At 56.3% G+C, this 22998-nt stretch overlaps 1 protein-coding gene across 1 annotated transcript in view; it reads left to right on the top strand.

Moving 5' to 3' along the window:
• Window positions 1-4292: 4292 nt before the first annotated feature.
• The window catches only part of SLC6A7 (solute carrier family 6 member 7), a 31403-nt gene continuing 12697 nt past the window's right edge, over window positions 4293-22998 (top strand). Inside the window, exons 1-13 of the mRNA XM_019506145.1 lie at window positions 4293-4511; window positions 11254-11437; window positions 13192-13323; window positions 14416-14650; window positions 16038-16176; window positions 16648-16782; window positions 17857-17960; window positions 18514-18638; window positions 20556-20668; window positions 20760-20891; window positions 21555-21654; window positions 21901-22001; window positions 22299-22466. Coding sequence (XP_019361690.1) covers window positions 4479-4511; window positions 11254-11437; window positions 13192-13323; window positions 14416-14650; window positions 16038-16176; window positions 16648-16782; window positions 17857-17960; window positions 18514-18638; window positions 20556-20668; window positions 20760-20891; window positions 21555-21654; window positions 21901-22001; window positions 22299-22466 — 1701 coding nt within the window. The 5' untranslated portion in view covers window positions 4293-4478. The remainder of the gene's footprint in view (window positions 4512-11253; window positions 11438-13191; window positions 13324-14415; window positions 14651-16037; window positions 16177-16647; window positions 16783-17856; window positions 17961-18513; window positions 18639-20555; window positions 20669-20759; window positions 20892-21554; window positions 21655-21900; window positions 22002-22298; window positions 22467-22998) is intronic.

The raw sequence follows: 22998 nt of genomic DNA, 5'->3' as shown, positions 1-22998 counted from the left end.
CACCTGTCGGGCTCGCGGGCTGGGGCAGGACCGGTCGACAGGGAGCAATTTGATTTACAGCCTGGAGCTGAGCTCTCCTGCCCAAGGCTGTCCCCTGTCCAGGTGCCACGTGCTGGTCACAGCGATGGCTAGACCGGTGGCAGGGGACAGGTGCAGATGGAGCTCTGGATTGGTTTGGAGTAGCGCGGCTCCCCTACGCCCGAGTGCACACGTATGCACGCACGCGTGCATGTGTGTGAATGCACTGGCCCATGCCTGCATGTATTTCCGCATTGCAGGCTTCGGAGCAACAGGAGCTCCTCTGTGCTCTTCTCAGTGTCTCCTCGATCTCAACGCCTCACTGCTGCCAGGGGCCTGGCTTTAGCCAAGGCATCCCCAAGCCAACAAGGAGCCCCGACCACAGCCGTCTGCACGACAGAACCCGTGCTGGATCGGCCTCCTTGCAAAGCAGAGACCCACGTCTCCGAACAGGAGGATCACCTCCAGCTGCCAGGACAGCTGGGACAGACACCCAGGGGCTCTGGATGCTCCCGCTAGATTTTCAGCTCTTTGGGGCAGAGAATTTGACCTTGTGCCTTCTCCAAGGGTGGCTCCGACTCCCACGCTGGCTCCTTAGTGGGGTTGGAGAGGAGGCTGAAACTCTCCTTTTGCTGGAGAGTGGTCAGTAATAACCACAGAGCCCCCCTAGGCGAGGGTGTGGGTGGGGCAGAGGGTCCCAGCAAGCCCAGGATGGACACGGCCCATCGTCCATCCTTCCTCGCCCCTCCACAGCTGACGGTAAGGGATGGATCTTGGCTATGGTGGCTTATGCCCCTGTGGCCCTGAGGCCTTAGAGCAGCGGTTGGCATCCCACGACCTGCGGCTGGATCTAGTCTGCCCAGTGATTTTACCTGGCCCACGAAGCCAGGGTGTGGGTGGCAATTCGGTGGGCGCGAGAGGAACCGACCCCTTTCCTCTCCCGCTGCGATAGCCAAGCTCTTGCTTATGCTTCCTAGCATCGAGCGCTTGCGGGGGGCCGGGCGCATAGGGGATGCAGCTCTGACAAGGACGGGTGATGGATTTAGATGCATTGCTTCCTCCATCCTCTCCGGCTTTGCGTGCAGCGTTCTTGGAGGAGCTGCTGTCACCCGGTAGAGGAGAGCCGCACACACCGTGCTCTCTCTCACTCAGGCTTTGCTTTGGTTCTCCTGGGCTATTATTATCATTTCCCCCCTCTCATCTCAGACTGAATGTATCAAGTCCACCTCTACTGACCTTTGAACATGGATGCAAGATAATGCATCCACGCTCTTGAACTGCTCCAGCTCCTGCCGTAGGGGCGACGGTGCTATGCCAGACCTCTGCTGATGGAGTCACATCTCCTGGGAGCTGGGGCTGGTCTCCCAGGGCCATTTCCTGGCAGAACAATTCAGGTAGTATTTTCTCACTGCAGGTAATGTGGACATAACTCCTGAGTGGGCTTTTTTATCCTCACACACTTGAGTCTTTTCCTGCATAATGATACTGCTTTCAAAGCAACGTAAGCTAAAAGGCATTCTTGTTTCCAAACCAGAGTCCACGTGGGGATTTATATCAGTGCAACCATAGCCATTTAATTGCCTAGGTGTAGTCCTGCCAGGAAAATTTCCTCGTGTCGAGTACAAGACCGTAGCTTGATGTCCGCACAGCTGATGTGGCTTTGTTTGCAGGGAGGTACGTGCTCCGGCGACCTTGCGCAGGGGTAGTTTTCATAACCACATGGCAGCTTCTTCCCTCCTGTGTTCTCGTGTCCCTGAAATGCAAACAAAGCATTGGGGCACTGAATAGGAAGGGTGGGGCTGTGATGGCAATGGGTGGCAGAGACAGTGCCCTCATGGGGACAGGTGACAAGCTGCTTGGCTGAGCAGGTGCGGGGAACAGCCACGCTGACCTTCACCGAGGATCTCGGCCCGCAACCGCGAGCAACGGGCAGGACACGCGTGCACTGTGCATCCCTGTCACCCCTGGCCTTGTTGCCGTCCCCAGATGTTCATGCAAGTGAGGGTGGGGACATTCAGCGGGGTCCTACAGCCATCGACCCTTGGCAGCCAGGAGCCCTTGTGCCACTGTGACTGTGACTTCTCAGTTAGGGAAAAGATTTATCCAGGCCAGCAGCTGCCCTCCACCGCGTAGCCGGATCGGCAAAGCTGTAGGGGCAGCAGCCCCATAATGCAGACAGGCCTTAACACTCATGCAGCTGAGATGGCCCCTCCACTTCACCCCCTGGGGAAGAAGGGCCTGGACAACACTAGGAGCTGCCCAGAGGGAAAGTGTCCAGAGCGGGGCGTTCACCCAGAAGCTGGGAAGGGCTGCGGGGCTGACATCCCCTGAGCACAAGCCACTGGCTTCACGTGCCCTGCAAACAGAGCGGAGGTCCAGCCCAGGCGCCGTGCGGCCCTGGCCTGGCTGCCGAGCCGCAGCTGGCTGGGTTTTTGCTGCAGCCACGTGCCGGGTTGCCAGCGCTTGCTAGGACCAGGCCTCGGATCTGAGTCCCTGCAGAGGAAGATGGAGCCTCTGGAGGGATCGGAGCAGATGACAGCCCAGAGCTGCCTTGCGGGTGCTGCACACGGCGTGTCTGACCCGCTGGGCTGCTCTGCTCTCGTTTGGGGGCAGCGAATGGGCTGGGTGGCATCGCCTGCCATGGCAGACTGCCCTGGGGTCTTGCAGGCTCACCGGCCCCAGTGCATGGTCCTCCCCTTGCAGCTGCATGCAGAGCCTGGCCTCGGTGCCAGCGAGGCCAGAGCGGTGGGCATCCCCTGGGCCAGCCCCTCCAAACACACTTCCTTGCTCCGGGGACTTCTTCACCAGGGACTGTCTCACCCTCGCGGGTGCTTCCCACCCCGAGCCTTGGTGCATCCCTGGAGCGTTGCCCCGAAACAGATGCTGCGGGCTGCAGACAAGGCTCCTCCGCAATGATGGGTGGCAGAGGCTGCAGGTGTTAGACTCAGCTCCGTCTTGGCATGGTCCCAGGGGCTCAGCCCTGCCACCAGGCTCCTTATCAGACCGTGAATGGGAGCTCGGGGGTCCTGGCTGTTTGCAGCGTCCCTTAATTCAACTGTTTGGTTGCAGGGATCTCCTAGCCAGCCCATCCTGCCTGGGTTGTGCCCCACGGGGAGCTGAAGGCACGCTCAGGGACAGGGAGGAGAGGAAGGACCCTCTTCCCCTGCAATAGGGGCCTGGCAGATCCTCCTCTCCTCCCCAGCCGTGCCTCCCACTCCCCAGGATCCCACAAGATCTCCACATGGGATCCATCAGCAGGGGAAGCAGGGATGCCAGGCATGGGCCAAGGGCTGTGCTGGTGGCAGGATGCATCGCTGGGACTCCAGGAAGGGGAGGGCCATCGGAGAGCCTGTGTGGCTTCCTGCTCCCCTTCTCTGGAGCCAGCAATGCACCCAGCAGCATCGTCCCTGGGCATGGAGAAGCCTGGCGGGGTCCGTGCAAGGGGTCTGCTGTGCAGTCTGGGCTGGCTTTGTCCCAGCCCTTCCCTTGGGGGGCCAAGGCATCTGTCCCCTCGCTCTCCTGCGTGTTGGGCACTCACGTGTCTCCTCTGCAGAGCTGGGCTTCCCCCCCTCGGACCCTGCTCCTTGCGGGGCGCATGGAGAGGTGCAGGGGTCTTTTCCAGGGCTGGGTGCAGGCTGGCTGAAAGAGCAAGCAGGTCCCGGGTGACCCTAATGGCAGGAGAGACTGGAGAATGACCCAGGGCCTTGCTACCTGTCCGGACAAGACTTGCAAGTGTCCTGCCTGGTTGGCCACCCCGTGCAGCTCTGCTCACCCACGTCACCCCGAGCTGCAGCTGTTATTCAGGCCCCAGGCCTCCCCCCTCATCGCCACACCAGACCCCAGGCTCACAGGCTCCCTCGCACTGGACCTGCATCGCAGCTGCTGCTCCCAGCCTGAGCCCTCCCGTGTGGCCACGACCCCCGAGGACGCCTGGCTCGCAGGGTCCGTGCCAGGGAGAGCTCCAGCTGCAGCGAGCTCGTGGCACATGTGGTGCAGCCGATCTCCTCCTCACTTCCTCGCTGCATTCACGCCAGAGCCCAAGCCCTGCCGGAGCTCACTGGAGCCAGGTGAGCCCGTGGCTACCTTGCAGGAGGGCAGGGGGCACTGACCCCCCCTTAGCAGAAGCTCCTTGGATTGCCATCGCCTTCCCACTGCCTGCTCAAGCCGCACGGCAGCTCCCAACCCAGAGCCAGCCCTGCTGCTGGCTGCCACGGCCCCCCCTCCTTCCCCAGCACCTCCTCTCCTTCTGCCTCGCTCTGCACAGGCTTAACATCGCCTCTGTCTGCCAGGAGCACCCAGGCGAGGAGCGAGCCACACGACGAGAGGGTGGAGGGGGGACACATCCTTCCTTCTCTGTTCCCGGGGTGCTCCCTTCCTCCCTCCCCATCGCTGTAGAGACGGTCGCCGGGAGCCAGCCAAAGTGTCAGCGCGCGGGGAGCTCATAGCAACAGGATTTCGGGATGAAGCCGGTCCAGGAGCATCATCTCCGCAAGGTAAGGGGCTGCAGCTTGTGGCTGGCACGCTAAGAGGGCAGGGGGAGATAAGGGGGATATAAGGGGCCGACTTGCATGCCGATGCCTTCCCATTGCACACCGGGCAGGTGGAGGGGCTCTGCCCGCATCTCCCCCCGGGGAGGGCAGGGGTCACCCCCTGGGAGCTCGTGGCCCTGGAGAGTCCAGGCAAAGCGCTGAGTGGGGCGAAGAGGCTGGATCAGCAGTCGATGAAGAGGGCGGGTGGTGGGGTGGGTGTCATTTCATAACGAGCTCTTCTCGCTTGCTTTAATTAGTGAGTTGGGTAAACATCCCCGCACGGCTAATTGGCTGGGCCTGTGCTTGCCCGCCGGCTGTGCCGCCCCAACGCTCTCCCGAGAGAGCAGGTGTCATCAGCAGGATGATTCGTGCTGGGGGGCTCGGGGGGACGTGGGTGCCCTTGGTGCGCTGGACGGGGTGGCCGAGGACTGGGATGGGGTGACCGAGGGCCGGATCCAGCCAAGTGGAGCTGCAGGCCCTCTGCCTTGCCTCCCCTCCCGTTTCCACCCTTCCCCTTCCTGCCTCCCCTCCCCACCCCTAACCCTACTGAGCCTTCCCTCGCCATCCTCAAGGCAGGCTCTCGGGAACGGGGCTCACCCCCTGAGACCTCACAGTTCCCGGGTGACAGCCCCTTCTCTCTGTCCCTCAAGACCCCACTATGTTTCAGGGCAAGTTGCTTGGTTTCTGGAGAGCGGGGGGGCTTTGTGCAAGGCCCGTGGGTTATGCGGGGAGGTTTTGGATGCCGGCTGGGCTCTTTGTACAGCTCAGACTTGTGGTGCACACGGAGAACACCGCTAGTCTCTTTAACAAGCCAGTTTAAAAGCAGCAAGGTGGACCTTGCCCCATCACATCTCTGCTAATTTTGCAGCCTTTCTGGACCATCCTACCATCCCTTGCATTAGAGACCTTCCAGGCCTCCAGCTGTCCTCCCTTTCCTCTGGGATTATCAGAGGGGCCCCATGGAGGCTGCCAGCCAGTGGGCAATGTGTCCTGAGCTCAGACAGGCAGTTTTGGAGCCCCCCACCGCTAGGCTGGGAACGTGATTTTAAGCTTCTGCTTCCAGGCTTTTATTTCCCAGGCTCTCTCTACCCCCGCCTGCTGTCTGCTACAAACCCAGCTCAGTGCTTTGGATGCTCCTTCTGCCAGGCAGGTAAATCCGGAGCAGTCTCTAACACATCTCTGGTTTTAACTGAGCATTTGGAGGGATGAGATGAAGCACGGAGGTGTTTCAGCTGTCATGAGAAACATGCTGGACACGGCTTGGAACAACAGGACTGGTTGGCAGGACCCAAGTGGGCGGCTGTCTTCCATGCCCAGCTCTGGTTTCCCTCTGCGCACAGCTCTCCCCTCTTCCCCTCCTCCCACCAACTATTTTTTTTTGCAAGTGATTTGGGGACTTATTAAAAGCCTGCCATCAACAAGTCCTCCCTCTTCTTCCAAAGCCTTTGCACGAGCCCTTGGAGCAGATGCTGTCTCCTTCCCCCGGAGCATCGCTTCCTGGCTCACCTAGAAGGCTTGTAGGTTGCTCACTGATGAGGTTAAAACTTCACTGATTTTCTCCCATCAAAAATGACACCTGGGTCACCTGAAGATGACACCCCTCCTCTCCCATCCCAAAATGAAAGACACACACTACCACCTTTGGTTTCCAAATCCCCTCGCCCCTCCCCCCCATCCTCTGTGCAGTAATTATTTGGACAGCAACAGCTTGGATCTTTATGTTAAGTGCACTGTGTTCAGGGCCGGTGCTTGCAGCCATGGAGTGCATTGTGGGCTGGGAGCTGTTGCAAAGTTCCCTAAGTATATGGAGCTTCCTGGTGTCACCCCCAGCTGCCTTAGACAGCCCTATGTGGCTTCGGGGGTGCTCTGAGCTGTAGAGCGCTCGGTCCTGTTCACATACTACAGGGTCCTACTCCTCGTTTTCAGCCACTGCTGCTGCAGGCTGTAGCTGAGCCAGCTTCCAGCTGCTCACATCTGTGTGCAGAGCCAAACAGAACGGCCCCTTCCTGGTGTCTGAGCCCAGTGCGAAGGTCTTCACCCAACGCACCCCTCTCATAACGCTGCTCAGCATGAGGCTTTCCCCTGCTTCCTCTCATGCTGCTCTCTTTCATCTCACCCTCCTTCCTACCAATGACTTCTTCAGATGATTTTGCGGCTGCAGGATCCATTCAAAGCTGTCCTTTGCTCTTCCAAAGCCTTCCAGAGATCCTCAACAGCTGTTCGAGATCCCTCCTGGCATTGACTGGGGACTTGCTTAGCTCCTGAAATGCCAAATGCAAACACAAGCAGAAGTCTCCAAAGTTATTTCCTCCAACTGTTGATGCCATGTTGCTCCAAAATGTTTTAAGCATAGCCTGCCTTCCTCCCCCTGGCAAAACTCTCCCTGGGCTCATTGTAGCAGGAGCTCAGGACTGGGCCCCTATAATTTTCCGCGGCCCCATGTGTTCGGATCATCTAGAGCTGTTGAGTTGGTATCTTTAGTGTCTGACATCAACTTTCCTCTAAGAAGCCCAGTACAACTGATGGAAGATTTTGTTCGGCATTGGCTTCCCTGCCTTCGTGTCTCTCAAAGCTCGCCACCTCTTTCCTCTGATTTTGCTCCAATTTCCATCTGCGAGTTGGGAAGTTCAGATCTGTTCCCCAGACGTGTTTCAGGGAGGTGGAAAGTCTGGTTTAAACCAGCAACAAGAAGTGCCTTGTGCAAGATGGATTTTACTCCTACTTTTCCCTCCGTGCGTTTCCAGAAAAGCGCATAGTGGTTTTTAGCTAGAGACTGGCCCGAGTTATCAAAGCCATGTGGCTTGTACTTCACTAAATCCTCGTCCATGCAAACCCAAATGCTGCGTACCACGTTCTCGGGCTTCAGTGCGAGTGTGAGTGTAGACGGCACGAGGCACGAGGAGAAGAGCTCACTGCACAGCCCTCCACACAAAGCAGAAGCGAGCGTGAAGTCTACAGGTCCTTGCATGCTGATGACAGGTCCCAGCTTTCAGTGGGCACCTGCTCATTCGGGCTGGCCCTGACCTAGCCCCATCATTCCCCAGTGTGCTGTTGGTCACAGAAACTAGGCCCACTGGCCATTTAGCTTTGACTTGACTTTGGCCAAGCTTCAAGAAAGGGACCCAACACAAGGTTGGCCGGACAACCATCAGCTTCTGTTGCACCTGGGCAGGATCCACCTGGGATGCAGTTTCAGAGAGTTATGGGGGCATTCTTAGGTCCATTTGCCAGCCCTGACCCAAAGGCAGGTTATACACCGGTGCTGGCTCTGCTATCTCTGTCCTTGGCTTAGTCATAGTTGTTTCTTATTGCTTTCTGCTGAAGTCTTTTATCATGTGCACTTACTTGAGGGGTTATCTAATCTCCCACTCCCTGGTGTCTTGGACCCTGCAACAGTACATTCATCTTTGTTTTGGTCTCCCTTCCCTCACTCCGGGTCTGTAGCTGCTCTCTGGCTTCCAGCGACACTTGCTTTTCACATTTGGTTTGTGGATTTAGGGAGAGTCTGCCAGGGCCGAGCACATTGCAACGGGGTACGGTCATCTCTGCATGCAACCGCTCTGTAAGGGAAAAGTCACTGCACTGGTTTAAAACTTAAATCACTTGTTGGAGCAAGTGATTGTTAACCTGAAGCAACCCCCCTGCTTAGATGTCAGGATCCACCGTTCCCTGGAGGCCCTCTTGCCTTCCCTTCTCCCAGGAGAAAGGGAAAGCGAGGGCTGTTTTGGAGAGGCCATCTTCGTGAAGGGTGCTTTCATCCTCGTCCCCAATGCTCACAGCAGGAGCTGACAGCTTTTCTGCAAGATGCCAGGTCTTCACACAGCTCTCTCTGGAGAGTCTAAAGAAACAGTATTTTTCAGCCGTCACCGAAGAAACATCCAGTTAGGAAGTCAAGGAAAAAACCCAAACGTAGCCCAAACGTAGTCAGCTAAAGAGCCCGCATTGTTCTGTTGTTAATACCACGTCTGACCCAGGCGCCCAGCTTCTTGAGCAACTAAATGTTAAAATTAAATTTTAACTCAAAACAATGAACCGATTCAGCTGTAAATCCCCCGGGATTTCATTCAGTGCCCCAAGGGTAATACCAGAGGGGACACACTTGGATTCTGGATGGGCAACACAAAGGCTCAGGCCAACATTGCCCTTCAAGATCCACCATGGACCACCACCGCCCCTCTGTGCCCAGCCCAGAGAGGAGGACTCTGTTATAGGTTTTACCTTTTCAGGTTTGGCTATTTCAATTAACAGCCCAGCTCCAGCTGTTAAATCTGGAGGTCCTCGGAGCGGTCCTTGCCACGCTGGCCGAATGGGAGGCACGTCACACATGTGCTGCTGAGTGTTTAGTGGGAGACTTGAGTCTGAGAAGTGCTGTTGCAAAGTTGGTCGTGCTGGAAGAGGCTGGACTGAGCTTAGCTCTTGTCTCATGCCCTTTCCTCCCCTCGTGGTGCTCAAGCGCTTATGTGCAGTTGGAAATGTGGAAGTAATGAGGTCGTTGTCCCAAACGCTGCTTCAAAATCAGCCCAGCAGACTGATCCCTTGCCTCGTTAGTTGTCTTTACACTGCTGAACGTGTCCTCTGCACAGCAAAGATGTGGCCAGTGGTTTGCTTGCCATTGGCCCTTCCAGCTTGCCCCTCGTGGACAAAGGTTGTTTAGCGATCGGATCTGCTTTGAAGGACGTTAAGGAATAATTTGTTTGTGCAACTGGAAACACAAGCACTTCTCTAGGTTGCTGGGTATCAGTCTGCGTGGCAGTGTCTCAGGGAAGTGCCCAGATTGGAAGGCTAAATTAAACAGCTTCAGATGGGTTTTCACCGGTGCAATGTTTCAGTCACTCCCTGGTGTATTATCTGAAAGCATGATTTCCTTGGCCTGAATTTCTAGCATTTTTCATGCAGCCCTCGTATTCTCAGAGGCATCCGGAGGGGTGGGGGGGAGGATTGTTAATGGTGACTTCAAAAGTCAGCGCTTGGCTTTTATTCTGTCTAGCATTTTCAAGTTGGAGTCCACTGTGCGGCTCTTTGAGGCATCCTATCTATACTGCCGCACACCGTTTCTTTTTTATTCGGCTTATATTCTGCCTAGGCTTTCTAGGAGGAACTTTGTGCCTATGGGTTTGGTAAGTGCATGGACCTACGGGCACTGTATACTTACATGTGCCATTGCATGCCGTGCGTGTGTTTGCAAACATATCCATGCCACATGTGTATGTGCATATATGCGTGCAGGGCGTGTTGAACACACCTGTGGATGCATCCATGGATGACCATGCAGAAATGCAGGTGTGTGGCCAGAGAGGTGGTGAACTCTTCATCCTTGGAGGTTTTTAAGCCTTAGCTAGGATGATCTAATTGGGGCTGGTCCAGCTTGGAGCAGATGTGACCGCCGGAGGTCCCTTCTCACCCTCATTTTCTACGACACGCTGGTTCTAGGATTCGCACATCACAAGCGGACGTGCATTTCACAATCAGCTTGGCTACCTCGCGCATACTTTTGCCATCTGAATAACTCCTTGTCTCCATGGCAACAAAGCAGCAGGAACTTCACCGCTGCAACGCGGCCCGCTGTGCTGGAGGAAAGGGCAGGACGGCAGCCACGGAGCCAGGAGGGTGCGGGGACGGCAGGGCAGGCTCCCCAGCACGATGCCATGGCCTGTGGGGAGAGCTGGTATCGAGATCCAGGCCAGGGGCGCAGGCAGGGCTGATCTTTGCAGCCAGCTTCAGGGCCAAACGGGAATCCTCTGGCCCCATCCAGAGACCTTGTGCACCCCGAGCATTTCCCAGGGACATGCCTCTTTGCCCCAGCGTTCATGGGGGGCAGCTTGTATGTGAAGACCCCCAGGAGCGGAGACGCCTTGCTGGGGCACGCTGTCATAGGGGTGGCCTCGCCCATTTGCCCGCGAGGCTGCGTCATTCGCTCCCGCGACTCCCGTGGCCAGCTGCAACCGTCCCCCTGATGGCTCCAGCTGAGTCGGGCAAAGGAGAGCTGGGCCTGCAGGGAGGGGGGGCATGTGTCCCGGCACGTTTCCACAGGTCAGGGGCTGTGCTGTGGGGGGGCTTGTCCAGATCACCCTGTGCTCAAGGCTGGCCAGGGGAGGGAAGGGTTAATTCCCTGCCAGTCTGCAGCTGCATGACGGGACAGATGCCCAGAGCTTTGCAGGGACCTTGCACGGTTGGGGCATCTAGGGGAAATCATTTCAACCCCCAGGAGTGGCCAAGGGACAGTAACCTGGAGCCCTTCCCTCTAGCTCTGTGGGGTCGTCGCACTCGATGACCCACCAGACGTGGCTCTTATTCTCTCCTCCCAGCTTCTCTGGCTTTCTTTATGCAAGGTCCTTCCATGCTAGTCCCTGCTGGCCTTAACAGCTGAGCCTGTGAACTTTCTGGTGGGGAAAGCAGGCTGGAGAGTGCTCATGACGGGGGGCCTGGACTTCCAGAGAGGATCGGGGCCACATGGCTTGGTGGCCCCGTGGTGGCCTCAGGTCACCGAGGCTGGACTGTCCCCGGCAGCTGCCAGCGTCTCTGCCTGGACAGCCTGGATTCACACCCACTTTTCCTACCTCCTTCTCTTCCCCACCTCCACACCAAACCTGTTGCCACTCTTCCCTGTCTCCATCCTCCTCCCACCCCCTCGCTCCTGCATGCACCTCCTCCCTCTCCTTCCTCCCTTGTCTCCCTTTGGTCCTTCTTCTCTCTCTGCTCGTCTCAGCCCGTAACGCCAGACCTGTTGCTGAGCCCCAGCGAGCAAGGTGATGGCGACCTGGACTCAGAGTACCCTGCAGACCGAGGGAACTGGACCGGGAAGCTGGATTTCCTGCTCTCCTGCATCGGATACTGCGTGGGCTTGGGGAACGTCTGGAGGTTCCCGTACAGGGCTTACACCAACGGCGGAGGTACAGGGTTAGGGTCTGCACCGGTGCTCCCATCCTCGGATGAGCTGGCCCCGTGGGCTGCGTGTAGGAATAAAGCCCCTTTCTCTCCTCCCTGCTGTTGTGTCTCCAACCAGTCACCGCGGCCAAATCTTTTATTAAGGACATTATAGAATAATACTGCTGGCGGGTGCAGATGCCTCCGTGGGAGGAAGTCGCCTCGTCTGTCTAGTCCCGCTCAGACAGGCTGGGAAGAGAAAATGTGGGGGCTTAAGAGACAAGGATGGTTGGGAGCTGGGACGTAGCGCCCCCAAACCCATGCTTCCTGCCCCCTGACATTCAGCCTAGTATGGAGGTAGGCTCAGGAAGTCTGTGGGGAAACCTCTGGTTTTCCAGTCATGTTCATGATGGAAGGACCGTGATGCAGGCAGGGCACTGGGAAGCGCTGGGGGTTTGTCTCAGCATGGTTCAGGGGAGGGTTGGTGCCTGTCACGTGAAGGTCCAGGCTCCTCTGGTGAAGTCCTGGAAGGATGGACAGTGCACGTTTGGGGATCCCAGCTCTGTGCTGGACTGTGTCGCCCGGAGGCTATTCCAGGGATTGAAAAGGGAACACACGCCGGGCTTTAGTGGACTTTTGCAGCCCCTGATTATGCCCCACCTGGGATCTTATCTCCCCCATATTGTGGGCACTAGCAATCCATTTCCCACGGGCATTCAGGCCACTTATGAAGACACTCGTTTCCACGGTGGTTGTGCCATTGATACAGTCCGTCCCCAGGCAGTCCCTTAACAGCGGACTCTACCGCGACCTGAGAACATCAAATAGTCCCCGGGCAGTCCCTGATGAGCAGGCTTCACCGACGTGCATGCTGGGGAAGCATTGAGCATTACACAGGCTTCACAACTGAGTAATGAACTGGCACCGGTGCAGAACGCCGGTTGCCAACGTAGCTCTTGAATACGCAGCCAGAAAGTCATGCTTTCGGCTGGTTGCGTAAGTCATCCGCCCTTGAAACAGGGACGCTGCCACGTGAGGGCACCGCGCAACCTCCTGTTTCTTCAAGATGGGTTATTTGCAAACAGCCTGCAGGCAGGCAGACCGAGGATGGTTTCCAGTCTTTTGCTGATGATTTGGACCCATAAATCAACAGGAGAATTTCACAATCTGTCTGCGGAGAAGTCAAGGTTGGGGTGGGGGGAACCTGCATGGAAATATGTAAATAATAAACCATCGTGGCTGCATTAGTTGCCCATCAGGATCTCACAGTCTGAGGAGGGTCCAAGCTGGGCCTGGATACTCCCACCAAGCTCAGGAAGCGATTTTGATGCTTCCTGGCTTGATAAAGGACTGAAGGGTTGTGGGAGGTGGCCTCTTTTCAGAAGAAAGGTGAAATTCAGTTCTGGATGTTCACTATAAAGCTTGTGGGATTTTCAGTGTAGGGATACTAGCTCTGGGGTCCTGAGCACATTGTAGCAGGAGATCAGCGACATCCTCCAGAGATCTCCCCAGCTTGAGCTGGATGCAAAGTCTTTGACCTAGGAACAGACGTGTAGAGTTGATGGACCTGCAATTCATTGCAGAGGGGGCTGGGCTGCAGTGGTAGGGGGGTGCTTCCCACATCTACAGCCCCAAGACCATACCTACCCCTTCCAAGGGAAGGTATTTGGGATGCACCCTCCCAGGCTTTGGCTAAGGGCACGTGGAGGTCCCTGGATGCGAAGTGACCTTCTGTTCCCTGCCCATTCCCACCCTCCCTGCCCTTCCTTGTCTCCTGCAGGGGCTTTCCTGGTTCCCTACTTCATCATGTTGGCAATATGTGGGATCCCCATCTTCTTTATGGAGCTCTCCCTCGGCCAGTTCTCCAGCCTGGGGCCCCTTGCTGTCTGGAAGATAAGCCCGCTGTTTAAAGGTGCGTGACCCTCTTGGATGGTGAGATTCAATAGCATCTCCATCCTGCCCTCCTTCAGGCACGTATTGGGATCAGCAGTCGAAATAGTGGGAGATGATCGGAGGGTTTAAGCTGACCCGCCGGGTTCCAGCCACAAGGCCTGGACTCTCTCTTGAAGCAGCGAGAATCAGTACCATCTTCCTGAAACCGTATTCAAACCATTAAGAAAAATCACAACCAAGAATTAAAAAGCAATGCAATTATCAAATGTAAATCAGACTGACAAGCTGGTCTCCATATCAGACTGGAACTAAAGCAGCAAATCGGGAAGATCAGCCAACAAATATATAACGATTACCAATTCTAATAAGGCTTCCAAGGAGTTGGCTTCGGGCCCAGCTCAAGAGTTTCACCCCAATTAAAAGAATCTAAAACGTGTGAGATGAGTCACTGGCCACTGCTGTGTACGTGACATCCAAAACCATCCCTAAAAGACCAGGCTGGGGTGTGTCTGGAGTAGTGCCCGTAGGTGTAGACACGAACCAGGAAAAGCCAACAAAGCACAAAGTCTATTAGACATCCAGGCTGTAGCCAGAATGGTCTAGAGGCAAAAAAAAGTCAGGACTGATGGTACAGGTGATATCTTTTATTAGACCAGCTACATTTTAAAAAAAAAAAATCTTTAATTGCAAACTTTTGGGCACAAACACTCTTCTTCGGGCATAGGAGAAAAGCTTGTCGAAGTTCTCCTGGGTAGAAATGCAAGTTCATATTTCGTAGGGTGTTTGTGCCCGCATGCTTGCAGTTAAAGACAGCTTTGTTGCAAACATCTGGTTGGTCTAACGAAAGTCTCTTGAAGACTTTGGCCTTGCACGTGCTTAGGCAACATCCCCCCCATGATGTTTGATCTCCTTTATTCAATCTGCTTTATTCAGTGTCTCGGCTTGCATAGTGTCTCACGATGCCCTGGGCATGGCGGGGGGCTAGGGCTGATTTCAGACTCGCTCCCCAGTGCTGGCTAGGCTCGGGAGGCGCTGCAGTAGGTCAGAGGGATACCAGGACGTCGTGTCTCTGCGGTTGCACTGAGCTGTATTTGCATCTCGCCTCCCTTAGGTGTCGGGATGGGCACGATCCTGATTGTCTCTCTGGTGGCCATTTACTATAACATGATCATTGCTTATGTTCTCTTCTACCTCTTCGCGTCCCTGACGAACAACCTGCCCTGGCAGCACTGCGGCAACTGGTGGAACACCGACCTTTGCCTGGACCACCATGTCATCAAGGCGGGGAACGCGGCTCTCCCCCTCAACATCACTAACACGGTCAGCCCTAGCGAGGAGTACTGGAGGTAAGGACGGTAGCAGAGCCGACAGCCCGCAAAGACGGTGGTCGGCGTGACGCTGGCAGGAGAGTCCTGGAGATGGGTCTGGTGGGCACCCCCGCTCTCCGACTGCCCGGGGAGGGCACACCGCTGCGGGCTGCGTGTCTGCACTGATGGAGCGGTTGCATGTGCAAAACCCCAGCTTCGCACCCTGTCTTGCTCTCCGCGCTCAGTACGAGCGTGGCAGTCACGGACGCGGGTGCGCTCTGCCCTGTCGCTCAAGCAGCAGAGGCGCCCAGGGGCTGTAGCTCAGCATCTGCATGGATGTAACTCTGGTTTGCTGCATGCGGGCTGGTTTCCTCTGAATCACAGTCAGCAATAATGCACTAAAGGCCAGGCTGTTTTTCCAGCTGTTTTAGCAGGTGGCTGCCTTGCAAGGGAAACTCTTGTGGGGACTAAGGTTTTGCTGCTGGTTACATAAACCAGGTGGCGGTGGTTTGTGGGTTGTCATCAACAGCCATCCCACGGAGTATATCGGAGTCAATTATTTTCTCACTCTTCCTGTGTTTGAGGCTAAGTCGGGAATTCGAGCAGGGTGCCCGCCCAGCGCTGCCAGGTACCGATGAGCTGGCAGGGGGTGTGGGTCCATTCACATGGGTGGCCACGTTTGAAGAAATACATAGGATGATAGGAAAGTAGGGGACCTCGTGAGGCCATCTAGTCCAGGCCCTTGCTTAAGGTAGGACCGTTCCTGACCTCAACCATCCCAGCCAAGTGTCTGTCCAACCTGCTCTTGAAAACTTCCAGAGACAGAGATTTCATAGTATCTCTAGGCAGCCTGCTTCACGCCCAGGCAGAAAGTCTAAATTTTCCCCGATGAAGCTTAGGACGGTTGCTCCTAGTCCTGTCCCCTATGGTCATGGAGGAAAGCCCATCTCCAGCCTCTCTGTAGCCACCCTTCAGGTCCTTGAAGATTGCTTTTGTGCCACAATACATGCCCAGTCTAGCAGGGGTAGCCCAGGAGCGAGGCTCCGTCTAGAGATCGAGATGTTTGGGGGTCTCTGGGCCTGTTCAAGTCCCTTGGGTATGGATTTGTTTGGGGCTGATTTCACATGGACTAGATGGAGTGGGACCTAAAGCTTCTCCAAAACAGCTCCTTTATATCGTTCGTGTTAATTGCTGTAGGAGCAGAGTGTTTCCCGGAGGCCTCCCAAACGTAGGGCTTTGCTTAGACCCTTGTCCCACGCAGGACAGCCCTTGCCAAGAGATTTGTCCGTATCCTTCACCTTGTCAGGGTCAAGGGTAGATTTAGATGCTGAATTCAGGACGAGACCTCGGAAAGGAGAGCTCGTCTCTGCTATGCTGCTGGAGGGGGGGCACGGCCTGTTTATTGACGGCTCTCCTTTTGCCCTAGCCGCTATGTTCTTCATATCCAAGGGAGCTCTGGGATCGGGGATCCTGGGAGAATCCGCTGGAATCTGTGCCTGTGCCTCCTCCTGTCTTGGGTCATTGTATACCTCTGTATCTTGAAGGGAGTCAAGTCCTCCGGCAAGGTAAGCGGAGCAGCAGCAGTCCTCCTTCTCAGCCCCCCTGTCTCTGGCTTTGCAGGCACGGACTTGGGGAAGTAAAGGGATCTATTTCTGTGATCCACCCACGGGCGAGCCTGTGGGTAGGCTGGAAGCAGTCAATTAACTAGCTGACCTGCTCGATCCAGTGGCTACAAGTGGGCACGGTTTGGAGAAGGGGTAGTTTGCCAAGCTAGCATCCCCCTCCCAGAACGCAGGGGCACTGCTTCCCCCGCATGGATGTTGTGGCACTGCTCTTTGCGTGGCGTTAGCGGCTCTCTAGTTCTATCACAATGACCCAGGCAACACAACCGTGCCTAGCTCGCGGGACCGCGTAGCCGGGAGATGCACGGCGACACAGATGTCTCGCTCGCCTACGACTGTGCTGTTCGAGCGCCTGTTCGGGGCGAGCTGCTCCCGCCGCGAGCTCACCCGGAGGCGTGCGCGCTCTTCTTGCAGGTCGTGTACTTCACCGCCACATTTCCTTACCTCATCCTGCTCATGCTGCTCGTCCGCGGCGTGACCCTGGAAGGGGCCTGGAAAGGGATCAAGTTTTATCTCACGCCCCAGTTCGACCACCTGCTGTCTTCCAAGGTGAGGAGGCCTTTCCCGCGTGCTCTTCTCACCCCAAGGGGGGCCCAAAATTCAGGCTTTTGCTGGGTGGAGGGAGGACTTGGTGATGGGCTTTATAAAAGCGACGAGCTCTACTTTACTGAGTATGCTGTGCGGCTCCAAGCCTCTTCCCTGACCTCAACGCCCTCCATCCCTGGGCTTTTCCCACGGCCCTGAGCACATGCCCTTCAAGCCACGTGGAAACTTCCCTTGCCTCTGTCTCTGCCTCTTGTCCTCTTCCTCGCTCACACGTGTGCACAGGGCTCAGCCAAAGCCCCTCCTCACCCCAGACATTTGAATTCCCAAGCAGCTTTTCACTGACTTTCAGGTTGGGAGAAGACACATGCTTATCTGCCTCCGACAACTCCCTTAAATGAAGGACGGGGGTCAACGGCATCATGATAGGAGGGAATGGGTTTTAGTGACAAGGGCCAGGGTGGGATTTGCTTTATCCGCTGCATCTCCAAGCAGCTCTGGGCAGCAGGGTACTGAAAATGCACGGATAAAAACCTTGGATGCCGCAGCAGGTCAAGCTGGTTATAGCTGGCTCCAATTAACACTCCTGTCAGCTGCCTGCTTGTCAGAAGGAGGTGTAAAATCATTTCCTTTTGAAAGAAGGAAAAAAAAAAAGCAACCCACGCATACACATAGAGGAAAAAAAAAACCCTCAAAAAACCCCAAACTGCAAATAATTTCTAGCCAGTCAGGATCTCAAAGCTGCCGCAAAGGGACGGTGGCTTTTGGGAGGTCCAGGCAGGCCTGCACTTTGCCAGATGCTGAAGCCTGAATGAATAAAAGGGGCTAAATTCAGGTCCTTCCCATCACCAGCTGCTCCAGAGGAAGAGCTCCTGGACCGACGTCAAACAGGCCCTGCCTTTACGGTGACAGCCTCTTGGCAGAGCAGCCCGAGGGAGGCAATCACTAATCAGCTGCCTTGAGGTTGAATTGTCTCCTCTTTTGGGGCGCTCCCAGGTCCAAGAGGCGCTTTCATTGCAAAGAGCTGAAGCCCAAACACCTTGCTCCGAAAGCTGCTTCTCTCTGCTTTCCCCCCTGCAGGTGTGGATAGAAGCCGCTTTGCAGATCTTCTACTCCCTCGGGGTGGGCTTTGGGGGGCTGCTCACCTTTGCCTCCTACAACACCTTCCACCAGAATATTTACAGGTGGGTTTCCAGGCCAGGGTGGGGGCGGAAACCGAGCATGGCGAAGCCCAATCCAGAAGGGAAGCCACATAGGCTGGAGCATCAAGTGACAAGGATGGGGCCTCCTGGGTGGGCCTGAGTCAGGGAGATACAGGGAGGATGGGAGTTCGAGTCAAGCTGGAGGGCGGCAGTGCCCGAGACCCTCAGGTCACTGGAAAGAGAGAGACCTGTGTCCTCTGACGTGCAAGAGGGTCCTTTCCCTTGCACAACCCACCCATTGAGTGCCTCTTCCACCCCTCTGGTCTCCTTCTGCAGTGCGCGGAGGAGCAGGAAGCCTGCTTGGCCAGTACACAGGTTGTTTCACAGCCGCACCGGGCCCATGGCCCAAGCTGGGTGTTCCCCCAGGTCCACCAGTCATCCAAGGAGAAGACCCCTGCGCAAGGTGGATCAGCACCAGTGGCCTGTCCTCGGTCCCAGGCCCCATTAGCTGCGGTCTTCCTCTCGTGTCGCTGGGACCAGCGCAGTCTCAGCGTGACGGGGACGTGCTCACTTTGCCTGCTTTCCTCTCCTGCAGGGACACGTTCATCGTCACCCTGGGCAATGCCATCACCAGCATCTTGGCGGGGTTCGCCATCTTCTCCGTTCTGGGCTACATGTCGCAGGAACTCGGCGTTCCCGTGAACCAAGTAGCAAAAGCAGGTCAGACCGAAGCATAGTCCTGCCTTTCTTCTCTTCTTGGTGGGGGGTGCAGGTGTATACACGAGTGTGCAGGTGCACGTATGTGCGTTTGCATGTTGGGGAGCACAGTCAGGTGGAACGTGTTAACAAGGATCCTGGGTGTTATAAAGGGCTTCCCTGGAGGACTGCTGAGCATCAGACGAAGGGTGAGGCCACGGTCTTCCTGTCAAATGGAGACCAGGGAGGCACAGCAGAATAGGGGGATGTGTCAAGGTCACACCGCAGCTCATGACGGATCCCGGCCTCTGACCTCTCAATCCCCAGCTGAGGATTTTAAGGATCTGAACTGGCCATCTCAGCAGCTAGAAGAGGCAGGCGCTTGCCTGGGCAAGGAGGTAACGGGGCGTCTCCGTGCCTCCAGCACGGTTGCAGTCACCGGGAACACAGGGCGCTGGACCGCCAGCCGCGGCCTCGCTCAGCATTTCCAGCTGATTCTTCCTCTGCCACGTCTCTGTCTGTGCCCCCTGCCCAGGGGCATTGCTTTTGCTTGCAGTCTTCTGGCTCTTCTCTGCGGGGCAGCTTCGCTGCATTCCCGCCGGGAGTCCTAGCAGCAGCCCAAATGCCAGCCTGCGGGGTCCTGCTTAATGGATTCAGAGGAAAGGTCAGAAGGGACTGCTGTGCTCGTGTGCTCTGACCCCCTTCCTCCGCACGACGCAGGCCACCCTGGGCTCCGTCCTGTTGCAATGCGGGTGCCTATTTTAGAGCAGAAGCCAACCTTGCGTTAACAGGGGCCAATGAGGGAGAATCTGTTGCAACCCTAGGTCTGTGGTTGTGATGCTTAAATGCCCTCTGGTTTATAAATATGCTGCCTTTTCCTAGTCTGAAGAGATTGGCTCCAGCCTCCGGCCATTGCAGATCTGGATGGATCTTTCTCTGATGAACCCCTTATTAAAGCCCTGCTCCTCACATAGGTACAGGCAAACTGTGACCAAGCCAGCTCTTCACTTTCTCTTCCATACGCTATGTGGATGGAGCTCCCGGTCTCTCACATGGCTTCCACCCTTTGATATCATTCACATCATCCTCTCCAGTGTATAAGCATCCTCCTGGCACTGTGCATGCCAGAAGTGGATGCGTTACTTCAGGGCTAAACACACAGAGGTCTTAGGACTTCCCCATCCCATTCAAGACTCCCATTGCACTGAGTTCTTGCATAAAGCAGATTGTCTACCATGAACCTCAAACCTAGGAGAGAGGCCCATCCTTTCGGTACAGCCCTCAGTCTTCACTCCCGGACATCGGATATTGCATCTGGCCATAATGCCTACCTGAGCCTGGTTGCAAAGCGATCCAGGCTGCTCTGTGTCAGCCGTCATCATTTCCCCTTCCTCCAATCCGTGTCTCTTCTGCAAACTTCATTTGCAGGGATGAACGTGTCCCCCTGAGTTACTGAGACCACTGTTAGCAAGCAGAGAGCTGAGAAGGACCCCACTAAAAACGCAGCTGCTCAATTAGGACCCCCACTGTATAGCTGCTTGGTGGTATGTAGGAGCTAGTAGCCAGCACTGATGCCACTACATGAGCCCTGTGTTGGTTATGCATGGCTTGATCGAAATGTCGTGCTATACCTGTCAGCAATCCCATTTGTAATCTCATCCTAAAGACCGTGCTGCAAGGGGGTCTATTTTCCATATGACTGGGGCAAAAAGGGGGCTAGGATGTGAGAACAGCCAGAGGCAGCTCAGGGCCTGGATGCTGCGCTCTGAGGAGACACGTGTGGGGCCAGGCATGGAAGCAAGCACCTCTGTAGCTGTGGCTGAAGGCAGGGGGAGAAAAGGGCAGCTGCCCAGACCTGCCTTCCAGCTGCATCAATGCAGAGAACCATGCCCCTGGCAGGGACGACCCCATTCACTGTGCCGTCCTCTACCTGTCCCCTAGGTCCCGGCTTGGCATTCGTGGTGTACCCCCAGGCCATGACCATGCTTCCTCTCTCTCCGTTCTGGTCTTTCCTTTTCTTCTTCATGCTGCTGACCCTGGGCCTGGACAGCCAGGTAAGGACACAGGCTGCTGGGCAGAGACGTGACCCGCGCCCCAGCACGTGGCTCACGTCACTCAGAGCCCTCTCCCCTCCCTTGTATGCAGTTTGCCTTCATGGAAACCATCGTTACTGCGGTGACGGATGAGTTTCCTTATTACCTGCGGCCCAAGAAGGCCTTCTTCTCGGCCATCATCTGTATCGTCCTGTTCTTGATGGGGCTCATTCTCACAACAGAGGTAAGCAGAGCCCACCGCGCCTGGGGTTTCCAGGAGCTCCCATCATGGAGGAGCTGCAAGGAGGAAGTTGGCCAGATCTGCAGTCGCCTGTGGCGGGGACTGAGTCACAGAGATCTGGGACAGAAGTTCAATAAACTGATTTAACCTAAATCAGTTAAGTCTGATACTACATCTATCCAGGTTAAACTGGTTTCAGCCATTTTGCAAGTGGTTTATGTGCACTGAACTGTTGTCGTGTGACAGATCTGGACCCGTTTCCGATCACTTATACCGGTTGATGTGGAACTTCTGTCCCTAGCCAGAGAAGGGAGGGTACTGGGAAAGATGAGCAGAGCTCCCCATGAGAGCTGGCAGCAGGCTGGGAGAAGCCTGGCTTGGACAGAGCTGGGTCACTCCCAGCGGAGGATTTATCCAGGCCTCAACCCCGGTTTCTTTTATTAAATACCATTGTGGAAATTGCATATGGTTGAGATCTGAGCTGGGTTTGGCCAGCAGACCAGCACAACCAGATGGGAGACCTGGACATTAGCGCTCTTTGCATCTCTGAGAAGGGGCACAAGAGGCTTTGGGGTGGAAAGTGAGGGGGTGTGAAGCAGGGGGCTTGGCTTTGGGGATATAGCACCCCTCCGGGAAGGCTGGTGCCTTGTCCTTCTCCCCCTCCAGGGTGGGATGTACTGGCTGGTGCTGCTGGATGACTACAGTGCCGGGTTTGGACTCATGGTGGTGGTGATCACGACCTGCCTGGTGGTGACCCGCATCTACGGTGAGGAGACGGGCATTGCGATGCTGCCGGGGTGGAGGACAAGGCTGAGGGGCAGCAGAGATGGGGCTGCGGGAGCAGGGTGGAGGAACAAGGGGGCTCCAGGGTGGGGTGATCAGCCCCTTAGCGCAAGGCTTGTGCCATAGCATGGCTGAGCGGTGAGGCCTGTGCCCATGCCCATGCCCGGGGAGGCTGTTGGCAGCAGCCGTGCAGGCTCATCTCTGATGTTTCCTCCCTCTGCCTCTCCAGGAATGAAGCGGTTCTGCCGGGATATCCACATGATGCTGGGGTTCAAACCCGGGCGCTACTTCCAAGCCTGCTGGATGTTCCTGTCCCCAGTGACGATGATGGTAACCGGGGTGGCCCCGTGGCCGTTGTTCAAGCTGCTCCATGGGATAAGGGTCAATGCCTTTTGGGCCAGATCCCTTTCCAAGGCCCCCCTCTCTTTTACTTCGCACCTTGGTATCAGTGTCCTGGCTGTGGACCTCCACTCAGCACTGTCTGACCAGGTCCATGTCACCCCTTGCAATCCCAGCCGAGGAAGCCCTGGGGTGGGGGGTCCCAGCAGGGTCTGGTTGGGAGCCTGAAGCCCTCGGCAGGGTTTGCACGGACTCATCTGTTGGACTCCCCCCTGCCCTGTGCTGCAGGCCCTGCTAGTCTACAACATCATCAAGTACCAGCCCTCGGAGTATGGCAGTTACCGCTTCCCCTTCTGGGCCGAGGTCCTGGGCATCCTCATGGGGCTCTTCTCCTGCCTGATGATCCCCGCGGGGATGGTGTTGGCGGTGCTCCGAGAAGAGGGGACGCTGTGGGAGGTGAGTGACAGGCAGGGGCCAGCATCTGTGTGTGCCCCAGGGTGGGGGTAGGGGTCACTTCTCACCCCAGGGCTCCCCTTGTCTCCCCCAACCTGTTCCACGCCATAGCTTGTTTTGCAGGAAGTCCCACTCCTGTGTACAAGACAAGCCCTTCCCGGGCATTTAGGGCCTTTTCAGCCATATCTCAGCAGGGTTTTGCTGGCGGGACCAGGACCCTCTAGGCTCTCCCAGTGACTGAGAACAGGGCATTGCTAATAGCCGAGAGGTTAGACAAAGGATTTGTCTGGGATGGTTTGCACAGGCCTGATCCTGCCTCGGGCAGGGGTTGCACCAGATGTGACATCTGGAGGTCCCCTCCAGCCCAAATTCTCTGTGAATCACTCCGGCCTGCCCTTGCTCTGGCTTTGCGCTGCGGCCTGTCTCCTAGGGGAAGTCTTCCACCCCCATGGTCTTTCGTTGGCATGGCAGAGGGGCACCTTGCAGACTGACTGAAACAGGGAGCGGTGAGGTCATGCCGCACAGCAGACTCCCT

Source organism: Gavialis gangeticus, unplaced genomic scaffold (genome assembly GCF_001723915.1).
Source record: "Gavialis gangeticus isolate Ggan-Ray unplaced genomic scaffold, GavGan_comp1, whole genome shotgun sequence".
Lineage (NCBI taxonomy): Eukaryota > Metazoa > Chordata > Crocodylia > Gavialidae > Gavialis > Gavialis gangeticus.
The sequence above is the reverse complement of the archived record's forward strand: the minus strand, read 5'-3'. Positions and strand labels throughout refer to the sequence as shown.